This window comes from Quercus lobata, chromosome 8, assembly GCF_001633185.2.
Source record: "Quercus lobata isolate SW786 chromosome 8, ValleyOak3.0 Primary Assembly, whole genome shotgun sequence".
Lineage (NCBI taxonomy): Eukaryota > Viridiplantae > Streptophyta > Magnoliopsida > Fagales > Fagaceae > Quercus > Quercus lobata.
Genome location: NC_044911.1, coordinates 21048583 through 21059058, shown reverse-complemented (window position 1 = coordinate 21059058; position 10476 = coordinate 21048583). Strand labels below are relative to the sequence as shown.

Genomic DNA, 10476 nt, shown 5'->3' with positions numbered 1-10476 from the left:
AACCCAACTAAACCCAACAATTATTGGGTTTTAACTAAAAATCTATTGAGACCCCTTTAACTCAAAAACAATACACCCAAATTTAACTTTGCCCATCCCATAAAATAAAAAATAAATAAAATAATAAATAAAAAGAAGAAGAAAGAAGCTCAGACATTTCAGTTTTCAGGTTTTCATTTTCCTTTATTTTCTCGACCTCCAAACACCTCTCTCTATCTCTCTCTCTAGCTCTCATCTAGAAGTCATGGAATCCATTGGTGCTTGAGCTCGTCAGGGAAGTTACTTCGGCCAGTATTGCTGTTGGCAGTGGTGGAAACGACGACTGGTCATTTAGGAAGGACTGTACGGATCTGGTGCGGAGGATTTCGCTACTCATGCATTTGCTTAAGGAGATCAGAGAGTTTCGTGATCGGCCGGTGGATGATGCGGCATCAGCGGCGACGGCAACTTCTGATGATGTGTATGTGGAGTCGTCGTGGTTGTCCGATTTGGTTGGGGCTCTCCGAGCTACTAAGCGACTTTTGTCTCTCGCCAAGAACTTCCGCTCCAAGAGCTCTTCCGTGGGTTTCATGTTATTCTTTGTTTGTGCATGTGTTTGTATGTAGTGTTTGTTTTGGTTGCTCAAAAAGTGAGAGAGAAAGAAAAAAGAAAGTTTCAAGCTCTGAAAATATACTTGAGTTTGAGACTGGGTTTTTTTTTTTTTTTTTTGGATTTCGCATTTTGGATTTTTGTTCTGTTTTGATTGTTTCTTGCATTTTCTCGACAAACAAACATAGCGTTTGTGTGAATTGTCATGGAATTTGCTTATTTTTTTGGAAATTTAGATCTATGCTATAGTTTTGTGTGTGTGTGTGTGTGTGTGTGTGTGTGTGTGTGTGTGTGTGTGTGTGTGGGGGGGGGGGGGGGTAGTGACCATGTGGTTTTCCCTTTAATGGCATTTTGATAATTGAATAATTAGGTGGGTTGGGATTTACCCAAAATAATTGGGTTGGGTTGGCTTTCGGTTAGAAATAATTAGTTAAATGAGTTTTAACGGGTAAATGGATTTTATATGCCCACTCCAAACCCACCCAAACTCGCCCATTTGACACCCCTAGTTTAAATCAGTGTTCTCACTTTAATATACAACTAAAACACCTTTTTGATCTATGCTGACATTATTTTCAATATGGTCCTTAAGTTTTCTCAACTTTTATTTTAGTTCCTATGCTTTTAAACTTTTTGTTATTTTGCACCCTATCATTGTTTTACTTACTAAAACTAAGAGAGGAAATTGGGCATTTAGCAGCACTGGTAACTTCATGGATAACGAATCGACAGACATTTATATTTTGGGAAATTCCTCCAAACTCACTATGGCTAATCCTGAACTATACATGACTGCACGCCTTTCTCCTCTCTCTCTTACTTGTTATGCTTTTTGTTTGGGAACTGGACCTTACAAAATAAAACTCCTTTTTGCGGTGAGAAAGTTCACCAATGATAATACATCTAGCAGCTTGGGAAGGCATGTATTTGATATTTATATTCAGGTATTTAATGACATTATGCTCTAACCTTCATCAACCAAAGTTCTTATGTTTATAGCTTGTTACTAGCTGGTCACTAACATGTTTAGAATATTGAAGGGAGAGCTAGTGGCGAAGGATTTCAATATTGCAGATGAAGCTGGAGGAGTTGGCAAGAAAGTCACAAAACATTATTTTGCAGTTGTGAATAATAACACCTTAGAGATCCGTTTTTATTGGGCTGGGAAGGGTACAACTGGCATCCCTGAAAGAGGAGTCTATGGTCCTCTTATCTCGGCAATTTCTGTTCTTCCTGGTAGGTTTAGACCTGGCATTAGCCAGTTGTAATCAATTTTGGATCCTTAGAAATAGACCATGTATTAACTTGCAAATCCATGTTTATCTTCATTCTATAAATTCAACATTGTCAAGAAATTCTTTTAGGGTAATGCCCCAGGATCTACAATCTACTCATTTATTTAACTATGTGACTAAAGTCTCTTGGGTTTTGGCTTTTCAATCAGGATTTTTTTATTTTTTTTGGGTCTAATTTTATTAGTTTGATATATAGGACCTCAGAATGTGTCTAAACTCTTATACTATTATTGTGATGATTAATGCATTCCTTGATCAGTATGTGGGTACAAATCCCACAGAATTCAGATGGAGTGGATTTTATTTTCATTTTTATTTTATTTTTCTTGAAATCTCTACTGGATTCAGGAAAATTTAAGCTGATAATTGTCCTAGTGTTTTAAAAAACAGTCGTGTTCATTTAAATTTAGAACTTGAGATGAGAAAATATCTTGATTATTTCTTCATTGAAGTGGTTGTAATGGTTTTGATGGAATATTTTGTGTTCTTTATGCATTACATGGTTGGCTGGATCATGATTTTACCCCCTTTCTGAGGCACTAATATTATATCTTTTGAACTATTTCTTCAATTAGACTTTAAACCCCCATCAGAAAATGGCAGCAGTGTATCAGTAAGAGAAGTAGTTGGAATAGTGGCTGTAGGAGCATTCGTTCTATTTCTGGTTCTGGGTATCCTCTGGTGGAAAGGCTGTATAGGACAGAAGAGCAGAATGAGACAAGGTATTTAGTATTGTAAATGCATATTGATCTGTTCCTAAGGAAAACTTATATGTTCAGTGAATTGGATTTTACATTGGAGCATTTTGCATGTGTATATATGCCCCTGATACGCATGCTTGTAGAATGACTTTAACTATTCAAAACATAATAAAAGATATTAAATATTTACCATTTTATGCTGCTAGAAAACATCATTTTGCCTGAATGCCTGTTGTAGGAATTGACTGCATATGGGTGTTTTAGAACTTATGATTTATTACATCTGCTCAAATGTTTTGACAAAACCTTAAATAAGCGTAAAAATTTTCAATTTTCCTAGATATAATTCATATGTGAATTTTCAATTTTCTAATACAGCTCATAATCCAAACTTTACAAAAATTCCAAAATTCATGTTTGGCTGTATAACACCATCACCTTATCTCAAAATTTAAAATCCGCTTTTTGTCAAAATGGTGGAGCCCACACATCACACAGTATGCTTAATTATGGTTGCTACCTTGTATCTCAAAAAATAAAAAATAAAAAATTATGGCTGCTACCTTTCAATTCAAAGGAAATCTTCTCCCGCACGCCTCTCTTCCGTCAATGGTCTGATCCAATGAATCCATGACCAGTCTGACACGTTGTTTCCTTTCCCACGTATAAATACATGAAAGTTCATATAGCATATGGTGTATACAAGTCAAAGAGAAGAAAATAATATTTGGAAAAGAAAAAATGTATGTGACAAGGCCTCTTTCTATGTTCCAAAAGAATCCTTCGGCACTCTCATGGCCACCCCCTGAAGGTCCAAATTCTGGTATTTTGGTCATCGAAGATGAAGAAGCCGAGAAGCAGTATACTTGTTTTGGATTGTGTAAGAGTGATGAGCTCAAGGACTTGCCTTTCCCTCAGAACAAGAACCTAAGGCTTCGCTATTCATCAGGCGTTGGCGAGAAAAGACAAGTTTCTTTTTTTTACGCAAACTTAATCCCAGTTCTTAATCAGCCGTTGTCTTCCAATCGGTACTATGTCATAAAGAGACATGGAAGCCATAAAGGGTATGCGTATATATATATATATATATATTATATCAAGTTGAATTCAATTTCCAGTATTAATAATTTAATTATTAATTTTAGAAGAGATATAATATTTTCATAGTACTGTTCTGTCTCGCTTTAATATTTGTAGTTTTCTTCTAGAAACTATTTTGTAATTAAAAAATAAATAGTGATATGAAATTTGCATGTTGCACCTTGCTTTAAATCGTTTGAGCTCATTGGCCTTGTACCTTAATTGCCCCTTTTAATACACTAAATAATTAAATTTTATACATAAAGCATGAGTTTATGGATCAATTAGTACATGACATTCAAATTAACACAAGATTTGCTGTGCATATTAAGAATAATGAGAACATATAAACCAAAGATATCTATAAATTATTTAGATTTTAAGTTTTTTATATTTTAGAATTATACATAAAGCATGAATTTATAGATTAGATAGTACATGATATCCAATTAACATGAAAGTAGGTGTGCATATTATTAAGAATGAGAAAATATAATCCCATGGTAGGATCTTTAAAATTTTAATTCAATAAAAAAGAATTATAGTAGGCGTAACTAATTATGATAGTTATTAACATACATATATTATGATTGTGCTTGCATATGATATGATATGACAAAATTTTACTAGAGGGTTTAAATATATAATAAAATTTGGGCTCAATTAAATGAATATATATATATATATATATATATTAAAATTATGACATGTAAAATTATGAGTTTGAAGAGCTTATAGGACAAAATATTGTGAGGATTAAAAGCCAAACATTATCATGTATGTGTGTCTATATATATATATATATATATATATATATATATCATGCAAAGACATATGTACTTCAAAGGAAGATTTTGCTAAAGTGTTGGCTTATTGGCAATATAAGCTAATTTTATCAAAATATTAATGTTACTATATCAACTTCAATTGGCCTTTTATCAGGGAAGCGTATCAAAATTCTAAGGAGGAGGATATGGGAAGCTGCTTTTGCTTCAAGTATGTTAGTGATGTAACACCAAAACCTTTGGATCCCAACGACATACACCAGCAATTTGAGATTCATCGGATCGAAAGAGGATGTCAAGGGGGTGGTTTTGTTGCCAAACCTATAACACCGGATGGGTTTCCTCCAAAGTTCCTTCGAAGAAAAGGGTGGGAAGTGTATACCTCAACTCCTAGCAATTTTCGATTGGGTAATGCACTAGGCCTAGATAGTGCACTCCGTGCTCGCCTTCCAGAATTCAACTTCCCACTATCATGTACGAGTTCTCAACCAGTGGTTGTGGGAAAGTGGTATTCTCCTTTTATGTTTATTAAGGAAGGAACATTGAAAGACCAAATGAGTACATCAATGTACTACGAGCTGACGCTTGAGCAAAAGTGGGAACAAATATTTGCATGTGAAAATAATGGGAGCCAAGGCAATGTTGTTGATGTGGATGTTGTTCTTCCAAGAGAAGTGGTTTCAGTTGCTGGGAGGGAAGTTGTGGATGTAAAAGTGGTCAATGGAATAATGTGGTTCAAGGGTTGTAGTATAGAGGGACAAGAAAGAAGTGTGGGATTGAGCTTGGAAGTTTTTGAGAGAATGAAGTGGGAGCAGGAAAGGGTGGGATGGGTTGGGGGGAGTGACTTACAAGTGAGCTTGAAAAGAGTAGAGGAATTTGGAGGGACAAGTAGGTGGGGGAAATTTGGCTGTTATATTTTGGCAGAGAGATTTGTGCTAAAGCGAATGGATGGAAGCCAGGTATTAACTTATGAATTCAACCACATTAACAAGATTCAAAGCAAATGGGAATGATTCTTCATATCTTATTAAATATTGTAAAATTCATTTAATTTTTGTGCGTGTGTGTGATACTGCAATTTTTTTTTTTTTGGAGAGAATTTCCACCTATTACGTTAGTGTGTGATACTGAATTTTGTGTATGTGTATGATACTAAATTGTATACCTATTTTGCTTACTTCTCTTTCACATTATTTGATTTATTGTTTGTTGTTTAACCATCAAATTCTTTTTTTCCCATTGCTTTTAGATATATTCATATATATTTTTATTGAAACATGTGTTTAAAAAAAAAAAAAAAAGAGAAGTGGAAAATGTGCTGAAAATGTGCTAAAAATATCATTTTGTTAGGAATGATTTATTCAAATACCCAAAAAATAAAATAAAATGTCATTCTTTCACTGTTTACATGAGTACGGCTGTGAAGTTATGCTAATAATCTTAACCATCAGTTTAAACCAGGGGTTGCAAAACAAGCCCAAACCTATTTGTCTATCTAAATCCACCTACTCTAATTGAATCCAAACCTACCCAATTATTAGTTGAGTTAAATAGGTATCAACCCAATTAAACCCAACAATTATTGGGTTTTAACTAAAAATCTATTGAGACCCATTTAACCCGAAAACAATACACCCAAATTTAACTTTGCCCTTCCCATGAAATAAAAAATAAATAAAATAATAGATAAAAAGAAGAAGAAAGAAGCTCAGACATTTCAGTTTTTAGGTTTTCATTTTCCTTCATTTTCTCGGCCTCCAAACACCTCTCTCTATCTCTCTCTCTTGCTCTCTCTAGCTCTCATCTAGAAGTCATGGAATCCATTGGTGCTTGAGCTCGTCAGGGAAGTTACTGCGGCTAGTATTGTTGTTGGCGGTGGTGGAAATGACGGTTGGTCATTTAGGAAGGACTGTACGGATCTGGTGCGGAGGATTTCGCTACTCATGCATTTGCTTAAGGAGATCAGAGAGTTTCGTGATCGGTCGGTGGATGATGCGGCGTTAGCGGCGACGGCAACTTCTGATGATGTGGATGTGGTTGTTCGATCTAGTTGGGGCTCTCCGAGCTGCTAAGAGACTTTTGCCTCTCGCCAAGAACTTCCGCTCCAAGAGCTCTTCCATGGGTTTCATGTTATTCTTTGGGTGTGCATGTGTTTGTATGTAGTGTTTGTTTTGGTTGCTCAGAAAGTGAGAGAGAAAGAAAAAAGAAAGTTTCAAGCTCTGAAAATATACTTGAGTTTGAGACTGGTTTTTTTTTTTTTTTTTTGGATCTCGCATTTTGGGTTTTTGTTCTGTTTTGATAGTTTCCTGCATTTTCTCAGCAAACAAACATAGCGTTTGTGTGAATTGTCATGGAATTTGCTTGCTTTTATTTTTGGAAATTTAGATCTATGCTATAGTTTTTTTTTTTTTTTTTTTTTTTTTTTTTTTTTTGGTGTGGTAGTGACCATGTGGGTTTTCCCTTTAATGGCATTTTGATAATTGGATAATTGGGTGAGTTGGGGTTTACCCAAAATAATTGGGTTGGGTTGGGTTGGCTTTCGGTTAGAAATAATTAGTTAAATGAGTTTTAATGGGTAAATAGATTTTATATGCCCAACCCAATTATGCCCATCCCAAAGGAGATTGTAGGAAACTAGCATTAAAAAACTAACTATTTAGTTAGTTGGCCCCGTTTGCAAACAATTTGTGATTGTAACAACTCGAGCCTTAGAGGGTCGATTTAGGGCCTCTAAATCAAGCCTCTAAGGCTCGGTTTACCTGGTTTTCCATGCCAAAAGTCCACGTGGACTACACGCGGAAATCGAGTGTCTGAAACTCGATTTTTACGCATTCAGACCCCCTACTCACGTCTTGGTCGTGTCCATGTTTTTTGTCTCTTTTGCGTGCAGAGAATATCTGACTATGCCATCATGTCTGTGTTTTTGAGTGGCTGACCAGCCAGTAGTGTTTTGTTTTTGGTCTCTTTTGGGCTGTGTAGTGATTGGTCATGTCAAATGTTTATTTTGAACGTGCAAAGCTGACCAGCCTACAGTGTTTTGTGTTTTTGAGTGGCTGACCAGCCAGTAGTGTTTTGTTTTTGGTCTCTTTTGGGCTGTGTAGTGATTGGTCATGTCAAATGTTTATTTTGAACGTGCAAAGCTGACCAGCACTGTTTTGGCATTGGTCATATCCGTGTTTTATTTTTGGGTGATTGGTCAGTAATAAAAAACTCTCACACAACCTCTCACACAACTCTCAGAAAATATTTTGACTGCCTCACACAACTCACACCTTCAGCAACTTCTATCACAAAACCTCTCTCAACAGCTCTCACAAAACATCATACAACTCTCATAAACTCTCATACATCAGCAGCAAAACATTGCTCCTCTCACTCTCATACAATCTCAGCAGTATATTTGCTCATCCTCATGTCAAGTAAGGGTCTCCTCCTCACTATCTAGTTGGTTGTTTAGTGTATATAGCTGCTTTAAAAAGTGTTGCTTGCATTGAATTTGTCATGCCATTTCTTGATAAAATATTTGTTTGTATTAAATATTTATATTTGTTTCCTAATAAGATATTTGTTTGTATTAAATATTTATATTTGTTTCCTGATAAGATATTTGTTTGTATTAAATATGTATATTTGTTTCATAATATTAGTTTTTTTTTTTTTGAGTAATCGGCCTGGAAGCCCAAGCAGGGCTCCTTATGTATATTAGTTGGTTGTTTAAATATGTATATATATTTATATTTATACAACTATATGTTTAAATATTTATATATATATTTTTATTTTTATTTATATTTATTTATATTTATATATTTATAGAAATATATTTATATATTTATACAACTATATATTTATATTTATATATTTACACAACTAAATGCAAATATAAATATATATATATATATAAATATATAGATTTATATTTATATATTTATATATTTATATAAATATAAATATATGTATATATTTATACAACTATATATTTATATTTATATATTTATACAACTATATATTTATATAAATATATAAATAATAGACACATAAGGAAAGAAAAAAGAAACAGGTTCAAAGAATTGTGCAACCTCCAACTTTTATGAAATTCCAACCATGAGAAAGACATTATTGAATACAGTAAAAGCTATGAAAATAATTGGGTCACCGGTCCAGTTGCACCTAATTAAGCAGCTAGCATTTTTCCATTTTCTGGATGACATATTAGCTGATCCGAAACAAATTTACTGTCATGACGGATTTTTTATTGTATGATTTTTATGACTACCATTGTCAAAATTTGAGTTTGTATATCACATCTAGTATATTTCACTGTATATTAATGCCTTGATTTTCAAATTAGATGATATGCCTAATTTGATTGATCATGATCATATTCACATTAGTGTTTTTATTTTCTTTTGTCTGATGAACCCTGCTCTATGTTATTTCATTAATAGTAGTGTAATAGGGTATGCCATTAATTTCCGTAGCACTGGAATGATGATATTTTTATTTATATTTTTGTTAGAGCTGAGTTTAAAATTTGTAATGGGGGTGAGTTTTGTTTTTAGTTTTTTTATTTGTTTGAGTACGAAATTATAATTATTGAGTGTGTTTGTATGTGATGTGGGGTGAGTATATGCAATTGTTACACTTTTAGATCCCTTGTAATTTTTGTACTTTGAGTAGATAGAAAAGGTTTTGTAATTCGAACATAAATGAAAGAGATAAAATATGTCACTAACATAAATTTCCTTGGCTTGGCTCTCTAATAGGTTCACAATCTTTGAAGAATATTGATATAAATGTATACTTCGGTGGACCCCTTCACAATCCTGAAGGGATTGACGGATTCCCATTTAGAGGGGAGGGTATCGAATGCTACTACATGATGTTACGTCGTAAGTTGAAGACGTTGAATGATTTGAAGAGGAAAATAATGGACGAATTGAAATTGAATCCTGCTTGGTATGACATCAAGATTATTTATCGTTACCCACAAGAAGTCCTTCATGAACGGATAAATTATGGGTATATGGCGATCAAAGAAGATAAACATGTAAAGATGATGTTTAATAGGATCCAGAAAATGCCCCAAGTAAATGCTGCTGAGTTGTATGTAAGTTTGGAGGCGCCTGCAGATAACACTACTGAGGTGGTGCAAGAAACAACTACGGCTTTACAATTTACAGCCCTAGATGATGGATGCACTACAATGGGAGGGTATACGATGGGAGGGTATACTGCACAAGGGTATACGATGGGAGGTTATACGCTCCCATCTCAAGATCATGTTGCTAATACTAGTGAAACCCTCTATCGTGAAGAGACACATTTAGAGGAGGAAGACGAAGACGAAGATCATGTTGCGAATGATGGTGAAAATGTTGAGATTGTGGATGAGTACGAAGAGAGGATTGAGCAAGGCGACTTTGAGAACGATGTGGATGAACATGAAGTCGTTCCCAATTTTGAAGAGGAAAATATGGAGGACCATGATGAAGGTGATGCAAATGATGATATTGGTGTCCAGCATAATAGAAATACGACCACTGGCTACAGACCTCCTGCTGAGTCATTCTACTCAAATACTTGGGAAGATATGGTTGATCCTTCACGTCTTCAGATACCATTTGTCTCTACTTGGGAAGATGGGATGCATTTTTCTAAAGGGTTGACTTTTGCAAATAAAGATGCGGTGAAGCATGCATTGATAATATACGCAGCAAATGATAATAGAAATTTTATAATCCGGAGGTCGACCAAAACGAAATTGTGCGCCGCATGTGTTGATGACAACTGCAAGTGGTATGTTGGGGCATACATGAAGACTAAATTCAATGGTATGTGGATGGTTACGTCTTATGTGGGTCCACACACTTGTATACCCTTTGGCCTAAAAAGAGATGGTAGAATGATGGATTCGCATTTTGTTGCATCAGAAATTGTGGGAAAATTGCAAAAAAATCACACTGCACGTATTGATGAGCTATGGGAGATCATACGTACTAAGTATAATCATGAGCTTTCTTACTA

General features: G+C 34.6%; 2 protein-coding genes across 2 annotated transcripts; both read left to right on the top strand.

The window, feature by feature from the left end:
- Positions 1–1002: 1002 nt before the first annotated feature.
- LOC115956590 (probable leucine-rich repeat receptor-like serine/threonine-protein kinase At3g14840) lies at positions 1003–2848 on the top strand. Its single transcript, XM_031074919.1, has 4 exons — positions 1003–1532; positions 1629–1824; positions 2459–2605; positions 2823–2848. Exons 1-4 carry the CDS (start codon positions 1149–1151, stop codon positions 2846–2848), a joined length of 753 nt encoding a protein of 250 aa, XP_030930779.1. The 5' UTR covers positions 1003–1148.
- Positions 2849–3160: 312 nt separating this feature from the next.
- On the top strand, positions 3161–5602 carry LOC115957594. The gene is made up of 2 exons (XM_031075880.1): positions 3161–3648; positions 4607–5602. Exons 1-2 carry the CDS (start codon positions 3326–3328, stop codon positions 5460–5462), a joined length of 1179 nt encoding a protein of 392 aa, XP_030931740.1. The 5' UTR covers positions 3161–3325; the 3' UTR covers positions 5463–5602.
- Positions 5603–10476: the final 4874 nt, after the last annotated feature.

What these genes read in the sequence shown, in the direction of transcription:
- LOC115956590 (XM_031074919.1), top strand. Translation starts at nt 1,149, where the DNA reads ATGCTGACATTATTTTCAATATGGTCCTTAAGTTTTCTCAACTTTTAT. An exon ending in TATTTGATATTTATATTCAG is followed by an intron (nt 1,533 to 1,628) that starts GTATTTAATGAC and finishes AGAATATTGAAG; the next exon opens with GGAGAGCTAGTGGCGAAGGA. An exon ending in GGCAATTTCTGTTCTTCCTG is followed by an intron (nt 1,825 to 2,458) that starts GTAGGTTTAGAC and finishes TTCTTCAATTAG; the next exon opens with ACTTTAAACCCCCATCAGAA.
- LOC115957594 (XM_031075880.1), top strand. Translation starts at nt 3,326, where the DNA reads ATGTATGTGACAAGGCCTCTTTCTATGTTCCAAAAGAATCCTTCGGCA. An exon ending in AGACATGGAAGCCATAAAGG is followed by an intron (nt 3,649 to 4,606) that starts GTATGCGTATAT and finishes GCCTTTTATCAG; the next exon opens with GGAAGCGTATCAAAATTCTA.